Source organism: Sciurus vulgaris (assembly GCF_902686455.1).
Source record: "Sciurus vulgaris genome assembly, chromosome: 11".
Classification (NCBI taxonomy): Eukaryota; Metazoa; Chordata; class Mammalia; order Rodentia; family Sciuridae; genus Sciurus; species Sciurus vulgaris.
In genome coordinates this window covers 100,903,267-100,923,101 of record NC_136472.1, presented here as the reverse complement: position 1 = coordinate 100,923,101, position 19,835 = coordinate 100,903,267, and the positions used below count along the sequence as shown (strand labels likewise).

The 19,835-nt window shown below is 36.1% G+C and overlaps 1 protein-coding gene across 1 annotated transcript; it reads left to right on the top strand.

The window, feature by feature from the left end:
* Window positions 1–6,597: 6,597 nt before the first annotated feature.
* LOC306638579 (caspase-13-like) lies at window positions 6,598–19,589 on the top strand (the record flags this gene model as incomplete). The annotated part of the gene is given in 8 exon segments (XM_079101785.1): window positions 6,598–6,771; window positions 6,839–6,917; window positions 10,783–10,889; window positions 11,961–11,982; window positions 11,985–12,133; window positions 15,920–16,154; window positions 17,412–17,555; window positions 18,976–19,589. Coding segments are annotated over 8 exon segments (1,122 nt in total). The 3' UTR covers window positions 19,188–19,589.
* Between the last annotated feature and the right edge of the window lie 246 nt (window positions 19,590–19,835).

Genomic DNA, 19,835 nt, shown 5'->3' with positions numbered 1-19,835 from the left:
TGAGACAAAGCTCTTATTCTGGGGTATGGGTGTTTTAAAAACTGATTTTTAATTCAAGAAACCAAAGAAGGTGATATTTCTAAATGTGTCTCTAAATGTGATGTCTCTAAATGTGTCTGAATGAAACTTTATAGATTTTTAGTGTAAATCTTTAAAATGGTAATCTAAATCTACATTTTTAAGGGCAGCATTTAGGGAAAAATTGGCTTCTTCTTTAGATTTGGTAGGCCCCTACCTCTGAAGGGCAAGGCAGAAATACCACAGAGGTTCACAAGGGTTCCTCTTTGTGTAGTAATTGCCTGTGGGCATAACATTCAATATCCTTGGTCAAACAAAATGAAAAGAGTAGAGTTGTGAGTTTTTGTTGGATGATTTATTTCTTCCCATCTCTATATTAACCTATTTGCGATTCAGAGCTTTTATTTATAGTGAACTGAAATACAAGATGAAGACCTAAAACAAAAAGATACTTCACTCTTCCTAAGCCAACAACTGACTCCAGAGGCAAAAGGAATGCGTTTGCTCAACATGGGGGGCTGCAATGGAGAATCCATGAGCTGTTCAGGCTGCCTTCCAGGAAGTGATGAGCACTCACTCCATTGCCCACTGCAGAAACATGGGAAGAGAAAGTTAGAACATTTACACAAAGAGAAGCTAAGTTGGCTGTGCCCCTTGACCTGTCATGCCTTCCTTCTTCCTCAAACCTCCTTGAAAGAGAAACCAAGAGGGAGTTCTACTCTCAGGACAGAGTCACTTCCCACCAATGTATGCATGTGGTCACACTGATATCCTGGAACCCTGCATCAGGTTCCAGGAGAGGAGGAGAAGGAAGGGGAGGAGGAGGAAGAGGAAAAGTGGGGAGGAGGAGGAAGAGAAGGGGGAGGAGGAGAAGGGGAAGAAGGAGGAGGAAGAGGAAGGAGGGGAGGTGAGGGAAGGGGAGGAGAGAAGGCCTAGGAAAGATTTATCTGAGCTATAAATAAAGAGAATCTCCAACTTCCTCTCACATACACATGTGTTGGGATAGTTATCTTAGTTGTCCACATTTCCTACTGTTGATTCTTTGCCTTAGTAGCTTAGGGGAAACATCCTGGGACACAGGATGTCAGCAGTGTTGCCAAGCTCTCTATCATTTCTGGGAGGTCACTTTCCTGGTCTATGCTTCTACCTACGACTACAATTTACAGTGAGATACTGCTTTCAGAAGTTACCAGGATTGTTCTGGGTTGATGCTTAATTAAGTGGGGTTGAGTTTTCCCCCTAAACGAGAATTTGCTTTCTCTATTTTCCATATTGGTACATGTGTGCTTCCCACTGTCTTATGCTAAAGGGTCAAATAAAAGGCATAATAGCATAGTATCATCTACAACAAAATGTCTTGAAATTTGGAGGCTGTTAATCACTAGTGCCCATATTTCTATAGATAAAGTTGACATATTAATATCCCCTTACCATTAGGAAAGTAAAATACATGTTTTGTACTTCTTTTACTTTGTATCTCCAACCACAACCCTGAAAATCATCCCAATCCTGTCTAAAGTGACCAATTCAAGTCAGGGTCTTTCATTAACAGCTTCATTTGGAGCCAGTTTCCAGTGTAGGTTTTTCATTAACTCCAAAGTTGAGAGCAAACCAATTCTAAAATTCTCATGAAATCCACTCACCTAAAATTATGAATAGATATTATTACAGTACCCCCCCCATCCTCCCCAATTTAGAAAAAAAAATACTCAGTAGATTATGATTTAAGAATTGAGTCTATCATCTGAGTAGGAATAACCATAACTCCATTATGTATTTTTGTTATAGATTTAGAGAAAGGATGGCAAGGAGAACAGCACCAGTGAGGACAACAGGAAATTAGGAAATCTTGGTTTCCACTTCACAGGAATGCCAGGGGAGGTTTTGTGGTATATGTTATCTACAACCCATGAAATTAAATTCAAGGAGATGACAGTTCCATCAAAGAGTTCATTGCACTTGAATGTCCTCCCTTCTCTCTCAGAGAGTGACTGATTAATGAACAGTCTTTTCCTTTGAATTGCAACTGTTTTAGTGAATACACAGATTCACCTACTCAGTGAGATTTGTCCATGTCTCAATTACCAGCACCTGTTGCTTGTTACCTTACATAACCAAAGGGGGCTTTTCAAATATGATTAAGTATACTGAAATGGGCAGTTAGCCTACATTGTCCAGGGAGGCCAACTTAATCGAAAGAGTCTTTAGAAGGAAAAAAGAAGAATAGTCAGAGAAGCAGATGGGAAAAGAAGCAGATAGGAACAGAGTGACACAGAGCCACGTGCCAAGAAAGTGGGCAGCCTCCAGAGTTGCCAGAGGTGAGAAGGAGGATTCTCCCCTGGAGCCTCCAGAAGAAACACAGACCTGCCCACACCTTGATTGTCTAGCTCCATGAAACCCACCTCAGACTATGACCTCCAGAAATGGAAGACACTAAATTTGCAAGGTGATAAGCAATTGAATTTGTGGTAATTTGTTAGAAAAGCAATAGGAAATTAATCCATCTCCTATATATGTCCCTTCATAGTAGACACTCTAATTACAATTATTTTATTTATTGGTCTATGGACTTACTGTCTCTTTCCTAATAGCAAATAAGCTTTATGAAGTCAAAACTCTATGTCCTTATTATTTCATTCTCCTTGAGCACAAAGTATGATGTTTAATAGGCTTGCAAGAAATATTTTTGAGTGAATTTAGATGAATACAGGCTAAGATTATATTGTGTTGTCCTAGTCCACATTAAACTTATGAGATGACAAAATAGCCCAGGACTTTTATTTCCCATGAAAGCTATTGCCAAACCTATTCATATAACCATGGAGCAATGAATTACAAGTATTACCTGCCTACATTGTGCAATTTCAATTATGAAGTATCAATTGTGCTTTAATTAACTTACATGTCTACCTTCTTTAGCAGTCAGTAGCATCCTTAAGAACAAAAACAATGTTGTACTTTGGTTTTGAATTCCTGGTTTCTTAGTAATGCCTGGTATTTATTAGACATACTATCAATATATATGTAATGAATGAAAATAAATGAGGAAATGTATTATTATTAAATTAATTAATTCATATTAATCCTGATTACAATTTTGTTCATGACTTAATTTTGAATTTTAAAATGATTATCCTAATTATAATATATTTGTCTAAATGATTTTTATTCACAAATTTGCTATGTTTGACATTTATTATTCCTTTCTAACATTCACATATTACAATTTATACTGGTTTGTTCTCAACATAGCAATCATTGTTGTATGTGGTATGGTATATAAATGCAAAGGAGATGGACAAGGATACTCTTGGGAGCTCATTTTATAGTAGAGAATGACAGAGAGCAAATAAGTAATTGAAAATATCAGTCAGTGATAAGTGCTTTGTAAAGGAACCAGCTTACCTCAATAATCTTGTTTTCACTTTTCTATATTACAGGCATTGTCTGCTTGAAAGGAAACAGCTTTATTTCATTGTCCTTGTTTTCATTTATGGCATTCTGATTTGCATGCTTAGGATTTTATGCTGTTCTTTAGGCCTGGGATGTCCTTCCCTGCCTGGCATTTCCATGTGAGATAGCTTGACTTTTGAATTGGAGGAGTGAGTTTGAATTTGATCTCTTCCTAGTGTTAACAGCTGACTTCCTATCAGAGTTCTAATGTGAGTGAGTCCAGTACTCCATCTGTAAAGTGGGAATTTAGCACTAACAGCCTTTTCACAGGGATGCTGAGTGAACAATACCCTATTGTTTATAAAACATCCACCACAATGCCTGGTACATAGTAGGTTCTCTTTAAATACATTTCCTTCTTTTTTTTTTTATTTTTGTACATTCAAAAGTCATTGAAAACCCAGAGCACTTTTAAATCAATCTTTCTCTGAAATCCCATTATAGTACTCTTCGTTGGTCCTGCCATTTAGTGAATTTTCTAGTCCCTTCTATTGTCATATATTTTTTTCCTGTGCTGATACTTTTGTCCCTAAGCCCATCATAAACCTGTGAAAGTGGACCCTCCCTCAATATTATCTGCCTTGCCTTCTGACTGGGCACAATGCTAGCAAAAGTGGCAGATGTGATATAAGAGAGCTGGGCTGGGAATGAGAAAAACTAAATTTTCCCTCATCCTTTCAGCAAGTATGCCTGTTCGTCATTCACTAGAGGAAGCTGCTGCTCCTCTCTTGTGCCTTCTAACTCCCAAGGTAGTTGTAAGCACACAGAGTTTAAAAAGTTCAAAAGAATATACAGCCCAACACCTGCTTTCAGAACTGTATAAAATAATAACAGTAGTCTAACAATCAATACAATGTACTTAATTCTTATAACACACCAGATCACCTGCCATCAATTTTGCATCCAGTTTCTTAGGAACAACCTGGCATAATGATGAGCCAAATTCAGTAGCCACACCACCTGGGTTAGAATTCTGGCTCTGCCACTTACTTGCTATGTGATTTTGGGCACATGCTTAAGCTCTGTGCCTGTGCCTCCTTTTTTTGTTTTTGTTTTTGTATTTTCATCTATAAAATGATCTTAATAATACTACCCACTTCATAGGAACACCATATACACTAAATCAGTAAAAAAATGAAATGTGCATGTATATAGCATGATATAAATGTTTGTAAAATATTTTAGAAATGTAATCCACACAAAAACATATTATCGTTATCCCCACTTTATAGTAAAGTGGCTGAGGCTACTATCCAAGGTGACAAAACATCTAAGCAAAAGAGCAGAGACTTAAACATCCATGTCTAACTCAAAGTCAGCAGAACCTCAGCATGAGGTGAGAGAGACTTAGCAAAGTCTGGAGACATGTTTGGTTGCCACAATTAGGAGAGTTTTACCAGCATTTAGTAGGTAAAAGCTAGCAATCCTGGAATGCAGAGGATACCTCCCATGACAGAGAATGATCTGGCCCAAATGCCATAGTGTCCCCAGAGAAGATACAGGACATCAATTAAACTTAAATTTCAGTTAAAAAACAAATGTTTTAGCATAAATATGCCCCAAATATTTAGTTTAAAGAGGTACCCCACAATATTTGGGACATATTTAACTGTGAATCCTGTATTTTTGTTTGCTAAGTCTTTTAAGCTATAAAATAACTCATGGATTCCCCTCTACTGGTAACACAGGTGATTCCCCCTATTTGTAGGGAGGAAAATGAAACTCAAAAAGGATGTTATTTGTCCATGATCATGGAGATCGAAAGGGGTAAAACTGGTCTGTAATTCCTAGACTAATAGCATTTGTATGCAGTCAATCAGCCTGTAGTTTATTAACTTAGAAATTTGGTATATGATACATGGCAACAATTACAGAGAAACAAGCGGCTCATAACTTATAGAACATTGTTGGACTTCACCCATGTTACAAGTGGCCTTTGAAGCCCTGGAATGTTTCTGTCTGTAGAGGAAACTGCAGTAGCCTGTGGAAAATATATATATTATATATATATATATATATATATATATATATATAATCATATATTCCATATGATTAGGCAGCCTGCTGAATATTGCCTGGAAAAGTAATTTAAATATGACTCCTCTAATGTGAATAGGAATGTCAGAGGGACAGGTTTTAGTTCTGGAGTGCCTGGGTGCAGATAAGCCTTATGTAGGTGCTGCTGGGAGTCTCTCTGGTGACCAGCTGTCAAAGACTGAGATGAGGGGCCCATGGGGTTGGGGGTTTGTAGGAAATGCAGTTGATTTAATTTTCAGCTTAGCAATTTCCCAGATCAATGTTTAATTCTACTTCTCTCTCTCTCTCTCTCTCTCTCTCTCTCTCTCTCTCTCTGACACACACACACACACACACACACACAAACACACACACACGACATCCATATGAGTCATGCAACAGCTCCATTCTAAATTGTACTCATACCTGCCCAACAGGAATATCCTGTTTGTTTTCAGCTTTTTAGTTCCTTTGCTTCTTCGTGGCCTCATAAGAAGAGAGCCACAGAGGCCATGGCTGGTAAAGCTTCTTCTTATCACATTGATGCATTAGGAGAGATATTTGAGGGGATAAGGATATTGACTCACTTAAACTTTTATTTACTAGACTCTGTATAGTTTGTGTGAACAATATTTAGCTAGAGGAGAAAAGAAGGAGCCTTCCTTCCCTGAGTTATATTCTATCAGGCTCTTATAGAAGACCTAGGAGGGAATGAGCTATGGATCTTTCCTGAATGCTCACATTCCAAACTGAAATTCAGAATATGTATAGTAGAATTACTACGAACGGGTGTCCCTAAATAAGAGAAGTAAAATGACATAATTCTGACCATTATTGACTCTGATTCCATGGATATATTTATATTCATCAAAGAAATAGCACAGTTGGAGCTTCTTAGGCCTTTCCGGGCAACTCACTGAGCAGGACCAGAAGAACCACCGGTACGTAGGACCTTGTTTTGAGGGAGCTGGGATAGACTTCTAGGAGCAACTGCCCATCGTATGAGAAGAAATAACAGGGATCTTAAATACACTAAGCAGACCATCCCTTGGGATACATGAGCCACAAAGAGGAAATATAGAAAAAAAAGGGAGGCCTAGTATTGAGGTGATGATTGCATTTCTTGAGCTGGCTATCAGTTTCAACATTGCTGTGCTTCCAACAGATAAGAGACTAAAGGAGGAAAGGAGAACATTTATTAGCTCAGTGTCTGAGGATACACTTCATAACTTGCTGGATGACGTACTTACTGAAGAGGTGCTGAACCAAGAGGAGGTCGAAAGGGTGAAAAAGAAAAATGCTACAACTAAAGACAAAGCCTGTGATTTGATTGACTTGATAATTCCGAAAGGGTCCTGTGCCAGCCAAAAACTTATTGATTATATCTGCAAGAGGTTCCACCCCTGCTTATGAATTAGGATTTTCTTCAGGTAAGAGTCCAAGATTTTATGATTTAACAGACAAAACTATAGATATTCACAGTGTAGAATGCAGTGTTTTGGTATGTATATCAATTGTGGGAAAAGTAAATCAAGTTAATTAATGTATCACCTCACATTTATCCTTTTTTGTGGTTAGAACTCTTAAAATCCACTTTCTAAATGATTTTCTAAGATATATTATTATTAACTATAGTCACATTCTCAATTTTGTTTAGGGATATCCCAACTTGTCCTTGTATCTTGGCAACTAATATATGCTTTCTTATTTACCTGCCAGAAAACAGATGAATCAGCAGCTCTTAACCTAATATGTAATCACCCTGGGGCTGCCATTCATGCTGACCTGATCTTCCAGCTCTTCTTTACTTTGCTAAAATAAAATTCCCCTAGTTTCTGTTTCACATGTGGGCAATATCTTACCCTTCACTTGAAGTACCTTTTTATTTATGGATAGTCATATTGTCCTTCAGAAATAATTTTGAAGACTTTTTTTCCTAGTCTCTCCAAATGAACAAGAGACAAAGGTTTTTACTTTGATCATTGACGTAGACCTTTGTAATTCATTAAGACTCCTGAGGACACATTAGGAATGTGTCTTCCCTTCCTCTCCATTTATTTGATTTACACACATTTTTTCAATCCATTTTTCTTGACAACTTGTCCATCCTCAACCATGTTACTTCGAGTTTTCCAATAATGACAGTCAATACATCATCATTCTGCACAGGTAATGTGGAATGTATCAGTCATTTCCCTTCTTTATTATAATTAGAAATATTAGAAATATGTCTTGTAGTCTTTTCAGTGCTCAATCTAAGAGCTTTTTCTTCAAGAAAGAGGCTAAATACTAATGGCAATTAAAAAGGTAACAAGGACCAATATACGGTAATCAATGAAATGTTCCAGATGAAATACTTTGCCCATTTACTAACCTACTAATGACCCAAGAATAATATCTACTGTTCTTAATCTGATACACACTTTACATATCTCAGCTTCTATTCCTCTTTAAACAAATTCCAATGCTCTGGTACATTGGATTCCTTCTATTAGAATACATTCACTATCATTTCAAGGATCTTAGAGTGATTGATACTAAGACAGAGATGTCCTGACCCATAACTTGGCCAGTGGTAGACCCAGTTTGTGAAATAATTTAATTCAAAATTTATCCTGAATTGCTGGAATTCACCAATTATTTCCTTGGTTTTTTCAACACAAATCTTCACTACAGTCAATTGTTCTTTTGAGGGTTGGAAATATATAGCATTAAAGTAAGACATGAACTTGAGATTCTAGTGGGTAATAGAAGGTAGTTAGAAATAAAACTATATATAATGATTGCAGATACTCATGAGAGTTAAAAAAAAAAAAGACTAGGAGGAATAATAGGATAAGTTAGGATAGAGAATGAGTAGAAGTTGAGATGATGCTAATGATGTGAATAACAAAAGCCAGTCCTGCACAGGTAAGGGAGGAAGGAAGCTCCACTAGCAGAGGACAATCATCTCTACTGCCCTAAGGCAGTGCCAGGCATGTCATGTTTAAGAAACACAGAAAATGTAGTGTGTGTTGCTGAGCAAGCTTGGGAGAATGTATAGATAGGGACTTGATTGTCCAGGTTCTCAAAGGCATGCTAAATCCACATGAATATTATTTTAAGTATAATGAGAAGCTATTAGGGCATTTTGTTCAGTGCCAAGGTCAATAGAAGTGCTCAGGTCACAAAATTAATCATGGGGGCAAAGAATCCATTTATATCCCAAGTATTGCTCCAGAGGAAGGATTAAAACTTGTGAGATAAATGCCCACAATTATGACCCAAATTTTATTCCAGAGGATATTTAGAATCGTCTTTTTGTAACTTCTTTGCTTTCAAAGATACTAGAGTAAGAACAGGAAATCAGCTTCTGAAGTGAAGAAAGTCTCATTAACCTTTGTAGAAAGTCCATTCTGATCAATATTAGGAGAGTGGTATGTGGAAGGAGAGTGGAATGAGGCGGCAGGGGAGACATGAGTTTGCAGCTACTTCAGGGATCCATGCAGGAGACAGCAGCGGCTAGGAGTGGGAGGGCATGAACTGCAAGAAGAATGTATTTTAGTTTTAGATTTTTGTCTGGCATGCTGATGAAATGGATCTGGGAAACAAAATGGACAGAAGGTGAAGGAAATACTGAAATCAAGGGAAACTTCAAGATTTTGAGCTTGAGCATGTGAATGGACAGATAGTCCATTTATTAAGAAGCCAATATATGAGAAAATTGATTAAGGGATCAGTTTTTGGTAACACACATTAACTTCAAGGTGCTTGTTATAGATATAAGAGATATTAAGGAAGGAATTGATTATGAGTTTAGACCTTAGATGAACTAGAAGCATAAAATTATGATATCCATTTGAAATCATGGAACTGGATAATATCAATATAAGTAGACAATAAAAAGAAGCCTCGAGCAAAGCACCAGGATAATTTCAGGAATCCCAGGAGTCAAAGATAGCATTAAACTCTAGATGAGAATAACTCATCTTCACTGCAGAACCAATGGCAAATAGGCACATCAATGCTTTGTGATTTAATGTGAACCATACATATGTATACAATACCAAATTCTGATTTCATTGTTTTCTAAGTTCACATTTTCATTGTTATAGTTAGAGAAAAATAATGATGTTAACACTCACATAAAACTTCATATAGCCATTCACTGTTTCAAGCACTTCCTGTGTGTTAAATCATTAAATATTCACAAAAATCTAATATGTATAGGCTGATATTCTGGTTCCCACTCCCAACTGGGTATGTTGGAAATGGGACATTAAGTAATTTAAGTTCATGTGGCTGCTATAGGGTAGAATCAGGATTAAAGTCTGCTTCCAAACCCCATCCTGAGGACTGTCAAGCTATATTGTGTTGAGCAAGCAGGCCTTTTTATCCAGTGATGCCAAATCAGAGATCTGTGGGGATACTGTTCATTGTGAACCTGCATCAAACATGCCTCACTCTTCTCTGAGTTTAATCAACCAAACAAAACGAAAACCCCAACATCTGTCCACACCATTTTTTTCTTCTTTTGAGGCTTATTTAGGGCTAGAAGAACTATTTCCCAAAGAAAGAATCAAAGGAGGAAATGAGTATCAATATCTCCAGCCTGAGCCTGCCCTTTTAATGACCTTCATAAAAGTTGGGCAGTTAATGGACCTATATTCTGAGTTCTGGATCCTCAGAAAGACAACTGCCCACCACCACCCAACCCACTGATGCCCTGGCATCTTGGTTACTCCATGATGTGAAAGGAAAGGACAAATAACAGGCACAAACTGTCCTCCAGTTTTCAGTAGAGCCAAACACTCAGCTTTTAAAATTAGCCTTATAAAGATATCAAGGAGAAGCAAGAGTCCAATGTTGGTAACTACATGTAATGAGAGAGACTTATGATAGTTATCTATCCAAAACAAAGGACTTTGTAGTTGTACTTGGGGACCAGCTAGACGATCCTTATAAATTTGAGATTAGGTTCAAAGGAAATTCTTAATGAATTTTTCAGAATTGAGGCAGATCAATAGAATCTTATTAGACCTTTTGTTTTCTAGTCTTCATCAGAGTCTCATGAAAGTATTGTTGCATTTGGAGTAGCTCTCTTAATCAGTTAACACTTCTCACAGAGGAACTGAAACTCTTGCCTAACCCACAGTTCACCTAAATTAACAGGAAGTTGGGCAAAACTATGTTTTACCAGTTAACAGTTTTCCTACAAAGTTTTCTTCTATATTCCAAGAGAATTAGTACTCTCTGACAATTACTGGGGTGATTTAGGTTCTGGGACCCAACAACAGAACCACAGAATTTTTGCAGAGACAAATGATGGAAGACCAGAGTCAGTATCTGAAGAATTCAGAGCCCTCTTTAAGCTTTGTCCTCATCAAAAATTCCTAGAACAATGCAAAAAGGAGGCTGGAAGGGTGAGATGGAAAATGAATGGAATAGGGAATAAAATGAAGTAGAAAAATTCCTTAGATATAAATACACAGAGAACCTAAAAGTGATTATACATTTATATATATAATACATACACACACACACACACACACATATATATCATTTATTTATTCATTTATTTATTTATTTATTTTTATTTTTAGTACCAGAGATTCAGGGATTGAACCTCGATTGAACCTAGGGGTGCTTAACCCCTGAACAACGTCCCAATATCCCTTTTTGTTTTTTATTTTAAGAGAGGATCTTACTTAGTGCTTAGGGCCTTGCTAAGCTGCTAAGGCTGGCTTTGAACTTTCAATCATCCTGCCTCCACCTTCTGAGCCACTGGAATTACAGGTGTGAGCTGCCACACCTGGCTGATAGTATTTTTTTTTTTTTAAGATATGTGAAAAAACCACAAGGGTTAAAAAATAACTGTAGGTGCCTATTCTTATTTTAATATGATCTTAACAGAAGGTATTTTATTCTATCAGGAAAACTAGATGTGTAATAATGAAATAATAATGCTTTGCTGCATGATACATTGATGCTACTATATATTTATATAGATGCTATAAAATAATGCCCCTAGGGGAGATTAAGCATTGTTATGATCAATGTAAACTGAAATAGGTGGGGAGCTATTTAAGTATTCAAGAATTTTTAGATGAATCTTCAATATTAAAGTTTGGCTAGATATAAGGAAAGGGACAAGGAAGGAGAGAACATATTCCAGTCTACTCCACAAGATCACAAGAAAAAAGAGAAAGTATTCTAGTCTACTCCACAAGATCATTGAATAAACAGCCCAGGTCTCTTCTTATTTACTACTCTGGGATTTTTATTGTAGCCTGGTAAGAATGCTTTCTCTATTCCCCCTATTCTGTCTGCTTTCTTTCTAAAACTCTCTTTTACCATTAAAGGAGAGAAAGAAATGTTTCTGGCAAAAGTTAGCGGATGAACAAGTAGCTATTTCATGTCATTGAGAGAGTTGGCTGAGTATGCCGTGAGTATGTGAGAATTTAATTGCATGTAACTTGCCCATTGTTCTGCAGATCTATCCCCTCAGAGAGAAGGGGGACGCACTCGCCTGGCCCTCATCATCTGTAACACAGAGTTTGAGTCTCTCCCAAGGCGCAGTGGGTCTGAACATGACATTCAGGGGATGCAGAGGCTGCTTGAAGACCTGGGCTACACTGTTGTTGTGGAGAGGAATCTCACAGCACAGGTAAGGGCCCATCCCCTATTTGTTACACATATTTATATATGCCATAAATCTCTAATAAAGAACCAGCTTTGTAATTTGAGGGCCATTCGTCTAATTTATCTAGGACTTGCTCTTTCAACTGTTTCTTTCTTCCTTTTTTTTCTTTCTTTGTGTTTTTGTTTTTTGGAACTGGGGATTTGATCCCAGAGGTGCCTTAACACTGAGTTAAAGCCACAGCTTTTAAAATTTTTTTTTTATTTTTTACTTTGAGAAAGGTTCTCACAAACTTACTGAGGGTCTGACTAAATTTCTGAGTCTGGCCTTGAACTTGCACTCCTACTACCTCATCCTCCTGAGTTGCTGGAATGGTAGGCATGCACCACCTACCTCATCAAGTTGCTGTTTGTTCAGCTTAAAAATGTAAAATTCAAAGTCATCATTAATAGTTATCTATATTTCCTTTGAGCTGTAAATATAAACACACACTGTGTGTATAAGCATACATATAAACACGTGTTAGTGTGTGCATATTGGCATATACATGTATATCTGGATATACAGCTATATACAGACATATATTTCAGTCACCGTGTTGTCATTTTATTGTTATTTTATTATTATTAAACCCCAAACTGATTACTTTACTTAGGAAGCACACACACACTTTCTGCCAGCATGTGTTGAGAGCTGGAGAAGTGTTCACACAGAAGGTGTTGTAGGCAGAGAAGAGAAGTTCCCCACAACTGTGGCAACGCTGGAGCTTGTAGGCATTGACTTTTCTCTACTGCTGTTTTCCATTCTTCTCTAGTCTTCTGCTGGTGACCTTTTTTGGCCAAAAACAATATGAAGTTTGTTGACAACAGAACTCAACAGGTATTGTCTGTACAGACACAAAACAAGGAAAATAAGAGCAAAAAATTGATCTGAGGATGAAAATTTTAAAAGCATCACAGTAGAAGGATATCAGGAAAACTGGTAGAGTAAGGAGCATCTCTGTACCTTGGAAATTATATTGGCAGAAAGCAACTGAAGTTATTCTTTGGACTCTTGATTTTATTTGAATAATTTCAAGTTTCTAGGGAACAGACTGACTGATAAGTTGCAGTTAATATTGGTGGCTAGCTATCCCTTATCACACTCCCCAACTTGAGGCAAGTAGCTATGGGGATGGCAGCCTGCATTTATGGTGCAACTTTCTGGAGGCAGGGTGGGAAAAAAACTGAACTTTTCCTTCAAATATTGGAGTTACGTGTTTTTACTGTGAACTGTGGGCATTGAAGCTTGATGCCACTGTTTGAACCCTCACCAAATAAATTGTTTCAGACATTTAAATGACTGGTCAGGCTTTTTAAAACAAGAGTTTGTATGAGGGAATTTAGAAAGCCAACACATATGCCCAGGCTCAAAAACCACCTGAGGAGACCTTAAAGTTTCACCTCAGACTGATTCCTGACACAGAGATATATTAAAACAAACAAGAAAAAACGTCAAATTCAAAGAAAGGGGAATCCTGAGTTACACCATTGCAGTTGGCCCTTGGTATCCACAGGTTCCATATCAACACACTCAAACCACCAAAGATTGAAAATATTCAACTAAGACATGCATCAGTAGGCCTTTTATCTTGTTTTGTTCCATAAGCAGTGAAGTACGACAACTATTTGCACAGTGTTTATATTGTATTAAGTATTATAATCAATCTAGAGGTGATTTGAAGTATTTGGGGGGGTCCATGTAGATTATATGCAAATCCCATGTTGTTTTACATAGAAATTTGAAGGTAACTATTATATAATACTCAAATATCCAGTTAAAAAAATCCTAAGGCACAGAAAATTGGGAGAGTGTGGCTCATTTAAAAAAGCAAAAAATATCTAAAGAAGCCATCCATGAGGAAGGACAGAAGAATTATTAGACAAAGTCTTTATGTAGATCTCTTGGAGATGCTCTGAGAGCTAACAAAAGACATAGGCAAAAGCAAATAAGGTATCTTAAAAATGAGAATATTAATACAGAGATAGAAATTATAAAAAGGAACAAAAAGAAATGCTGGAACAGAATAGTACAATAATTGAATGAAAACAGAAAGCTAATGGGGAAAATAAATAAAATCTTAGTTCTTTAAAATGAACCACAAAATTGAGGAGGGAACAAATAATTAAAATTGGAAATTGAAAAGAGAACATTACTTTCAAACTTATAGAGATTTTAAAAGAGTCTAACTATGAATAATTACATGCCAACAAATTGGATAATTGAAATGAAATGAATAGGTTCTTAGGAACACACAGATTATCATGACCGAGTTATGAAAATAACTTTGGAATAAATCTATACAAGTAAGGAGATTCTATCAGTAATCAAAAACCTCACAACAAAGAATACTGGCTTAACCAATAAATTCCACCAAACACTTAAAAAATTAATTGCAATTTTCTCAGACCTTCCAAAAAGTTGAAGATGAGAAAACACCTCATAACCCATTCCATTCTATGAGGCTAGAATTACTCTAATCCTAAAGCTGATAAAGAAATCACAAGAAAATAAAATCTCAGACCAATATCTTTCGTGAATAAAAAATATTCTTGACTTTGACCAAGTGGGGTTTAACCCAGGAGTGTGGTGGTGTTTCAACATAAGAGAAACAATTGGGATAATAGATCACATGGACAGGAACAAAAACAAAATCAACAAATCTGTGATCACTCAGATTGATAGATACAAGGAATTTGACAAAATCTAACATGTTTTCATGAAGAAAGTTCTCAGAAATATGAAGAGAGGGAAAATTTCTCAATCTGATAAGTAGTATTCATGAGAGACTCAGATAAAGTTTTTCTCCTAGATCAGGTAACAGGATAAGAACGATCTCTTTCATCAGTGCATTCAACATTGTGCTTGATGATCTAGCCAGAACTATTATAAAGAAGAAGTAAGAAGCATCCAAACTGAAAATGAAGAGGGAATGCTATCTATTTCACTGTGAAAGACATTTTGGGGGTTTCTTAAAAGGTTACACTACTATAGGGCCAACTGATTACATTCCTAATTACATTTATATGTAAACAAATTAAAAGCAGAGACTCGAGCAGATATATTTGTACATTATTATTTACAACAGTATTACTCACAAAAGTTTGATGTGAAAAACTCAAGTGTCCATCCACAAATGAATGGGTGAGTAAACTGTTATATAGATAGAATGCAATATCATTTGGTCATAAAAAGGAGTGAAATTTTGGTATAGACTACATGACTGGGCCTTGAAAACATTGTGTTTAGTGAAATGGAAGGATAAATATTGTGTGTTTCTGCTTATGTGATCAACAGTATAAGCAAATTCCTAGGGAAAAGAAAGTGGTAGAGTTTACCAGGAGATAAAGAGGAGTTAAAATTAATGGATGCAGTTTTTATTGGGGATGGTGAAAACGTTTTGGTACAGAAATTAGTGATGGTTATGCAGGTCAATAAGAATGTGAAGCTTCTGAACTATACAGTTACAAATTATTAAAAAGATAAATAATGGATTATGTATATTTTACCACAATAAAACACTTGCCAGTCTATTATGAATGAATTAAGGGAAATTTATAGAATTAGAGTATTGAAATATTTTTCCTGAATTACTACAATAACATTAATAGCAACAAAAAATCATAATAATAGTTGCCATTTCTAAGTATATTTTGTAAATTAAGTTCTGTAATATGCCAGGCACTTGATGTTTATCCTTTCTATTACTCAAAGCTTTAGTGTGGGGAAGTATGGTGTTGAAATGTTATGATGATAAAATGTTTACTCTATCAGGCCATGAAGATAGTCCTAAGAGATTTTGCTGCCTGCCCAGAGCATGAATACTCAGATAGTACATTTTTGGTGTTAATGTCCCATGGCATCTTTGAAGGAATCTGTGGGATCATACACGGTGGTGAAACACAAGATGTGTTGCCTTATGATCCCATATTCCGGATTTTCAACAACCACAACTGTTCCCATTTGAAGGACAAACCCAAGGTCATCATCATCCAGGCCTGCAGAGGGGGTGAGTGGCAATGAGGCTGAATAAGAGAGGTGTGCATCATGTAAGTTGAGGCTATACTGTGTGCTCTTTATCTAGTAAAAATGCTCTGAGCCTTACTATTGTGCCATTATAACAAGTAGATTTCTTTGGAAAGAGCATTTAGGGGTGGCTATAGAGAAATGCTATACAACTTAAGAGTAAATATCATCAGTTTGCAGTGAACACAGTTAAGTCGTGATGATAATATTAATTCTAAATTATCTTAACATTTAATTATTAAAATTGTAGGGTAAAAAAGGTTTAATTTCAACTTGTGCTATTGGAATTTTATGATCTCTGGCTGTGAAGTATTTCACATGAAAGTAAGGCATCCAAATTAAAGCTGGGGAGAGTGGCATGTACCTATAGTCCCAGCTATAAGCAAGGCTGAGGCAGGATGACAACTTAAGTTCAGGAGTTCAAGACCAATAGGAGCAGCATAGCAAGAGCTTGTCTCAAAAATAATTAAATAATGTAGAGTGAAAGAAGCCAGGCTCAAAAGACTGCATGCTACATGATTCTATTTTATATGGCATTAGAAAAAAGGCAAAAATATAGGGATAATAACAAGATAATAATTGCCACAGGCTGAAGATGGGAGGGTTATTCTATGTCTTGATTACAGAGAATATCAGCATGACTGTAAAAATGTTAAAATTAAATTGTGCACCCAAAATGGTGAATTTTACTGTATGTAAATTACACTACAATAAAATAAATGAAATTATTATGGCATTGCTTTTTCCCATAACATTTTTTTAAACTTTAATGTAAGCATATCACTTGGGGAATGGTTTAGAAGGAAGAAGTAACAATTAGGAAGGAAAGGAAGTGTAAAGGTGGGTTTAGAATTTAATGTCTGGTTTTTCACAGAGTAGTTATTTCCTTCCTTGCCTTTGAATTATTGTCACTTTACTGTCATGAAACTAAAAATGGTTCTCTTTACTTAGGCATAGCCCAATGTATGTTTTTAGTAGCATTATTGCCTCTGCTCAGTGGGTATCTTCCAAATCAAGAACGTAATTGCTATTCATTGACATCCTATTAGATATGAGTAGAGACAAGGCTATTTTAGACCCATACTGTGTGTGTAAGTGTGTGTGTGTGTGTGTGTGTGTGTGTGTAAGAGAGAGAAATTAATTGAAAGTCTTCATAAAATTGTATCCCATTTATTAAGTTGTCAAAGAACTGCTAACATGTATTCAGCTGTGAATAAATAATGGGATATTGTCTCCATAGGAAACACAGGAGAAGTGTGGATCAGTGACTCTCCAGCAGGCCCAGTGGATAACTCTTCACAGTTTTCTGAGAACCTGATGCATGATGGTGTCCACAAGGCCCACGAGGAGAAGGACTTTGCTGCTTTCTGCTCTTCAACACCATGTATGTGTTTCATTGTTGGGTTAGGATGTGTGGGAAGGAGACCTGTCTGTCTATACAACAAAAAGTCTTTAGAAGGGAGTGGGAAAGGAATGGAGATCCCATCCATGTTTCTGTAGCCCTTTTTTAATACTTCTATGGCAGTAGGGCCTCTTCTGCTTTATGTCCTCCCAGATTCCAGTCTTCCTTGTCTGCTTAGTAGGTCATTTGTCAGTAGGCTCACAGCAGTAATGGTTTGATGAGTCTACTGGCATGAATGCATTGCTTTTACCACTGAGGAGATTTTTTAAATGAAAAAGGAAATGTGACCTCTTTTTTCAAAAAATTAAATTTTCTAGTTAAGAATATCAAAAATCCTAAGTGTTAAATGTCATTAAAAGATCATCAAATAATAAGCAGCACCTGATAAAATAAAATTGCAACCTAGAAGTTGTAAAAAGTTTTAGAGAACCAATTTAAAAAACCATCATATTTAAGGTAATTCCATTAGAAAAAGAAGGTAGCTTATTTCAGAGAAGATAATTGTCAGTGGCCTGAGAAAAACAGAATTTATGAAACATTCAAGTAAAAACTTAGTCTTACTTAATATAGATTATTTATTTTATATATATATTTATTTATTTAATATTCATCCACATATCTGACAGGTAAGCTTTATTATTCCTCTTCCCAGATAACAAACCTGAATTTCACAAAAATCATATAAATTGCCTGAATAAACACTTGCAGCATTTTCCAGGTATGAATCTAAATCAGTTTGACTCTGGAGTTTAGGTTATTTGAGATATACCAATGAAAACAATACACAGGCTATCTTAGTTGTAATTTGGGGCCATTTCTAGTGTCAAAAACAGACTTTTGTGATGAGGAAAGAACTAGTAAAAAATAGAGTATTATAGCCTTAGCAAAAATCATCTCTGCCCATGACTAACATGGAAATTGAACCAACCAGTGTTAACAAGGCCAGCGTATCCTCTGTCTCCCATTGACTGGCCTGTTATCTGCAGAGGTTACCCATCGAGTGGTATAACACAATCCTCTGAGCCAGACAGATGTGAGTTCAACAACTCTGTCACTGAGCAGCTATTCTGTCTTGAACAAATTTCGAAGATTAAATAAAAGAATATCCATTAAAAAATGTGACCTATACTACCAATTTAAACATACCACTTTCATATTCTGAACCACAGAACCATGATTCAAGAGCCCTACTCCTGCACCTGTGATGTTACAAGCCTCATACGATGCCCTTTATGGTTCAATCTAATCCCGTTGTGTTACCCTTTGTATTTAAAGTCAAGCACAGCTATTCAAGTCTTTATTTTCCTACTTCCTTAAATCTGTCTGAAGTTATTTATATTCTCTTCCTGTTTTGAAAGGATGAAGTCTACGGCTCAAGATTTCTCCTTGTCTATACTCACAGATATTCTTTCCTGGAGGAAAAAAAATGGTTCCATCTTCATCACAGAACTCATAAATAATATTCAAAAACATTCTTGGTATTGTCACCAAACAGAAATATTTATGATGGTAAGATCTATATTACTCATTACATTCATTAAGCAAGCCAAAACAAATGTACATAATAACCTAGTTACTTATATCATTCACAGTGCAACACACTTTGCTTTCTAATTATTTTTAAATTACCTCACTAATAGGCAAAAAAAAATTTTATCAAAATATTAAAAATTTGGGAGATGAGTAAGGATAGGCTGTATTTATTTATATGAGAAAATATTTATAAGAATATAATCTGTGATATGGAATGATATTTATTTAAATATTCAGATTATGGAATGTCTTTGGTACAAAACTTTTTTTTAATTTTTACATTTGTTGAGTTCCTGTTTAAACAAGAACTATGACTTCGTGTTGCAGATAATGTAATAAAAATGAGCAGATACAGTAACTACTTTCATAGCTAATATTCTAGTAGAATATATAGATACTAAAAAGCACATCACTCAAAAATAGGTCCTTTCATATTTTTAGATAAAAGAATAGGAGAGTTTTGTGAAAAGAAGAAATGAGTCCTATGTTAGCTGTAGTTGTTCATATAGTGAAACTTGATAGAATAGGACTATTAGTATGGGTTTGGGTGTGGGTGGGTTTTTGTTGTTGTTTTTGTTTTTGTTTGATGTTTTATGTTTTTTGTACCAGGGATTGAACCCAGAGGTGATAACCACTGAGCAACATCCCCTGTTCTTTTTTTATTTTTTGTTTTGAGACACAGTCTCACTAAGTTGCTTAGAACCTCACTAAGTTGTTGAGGCTGACTTT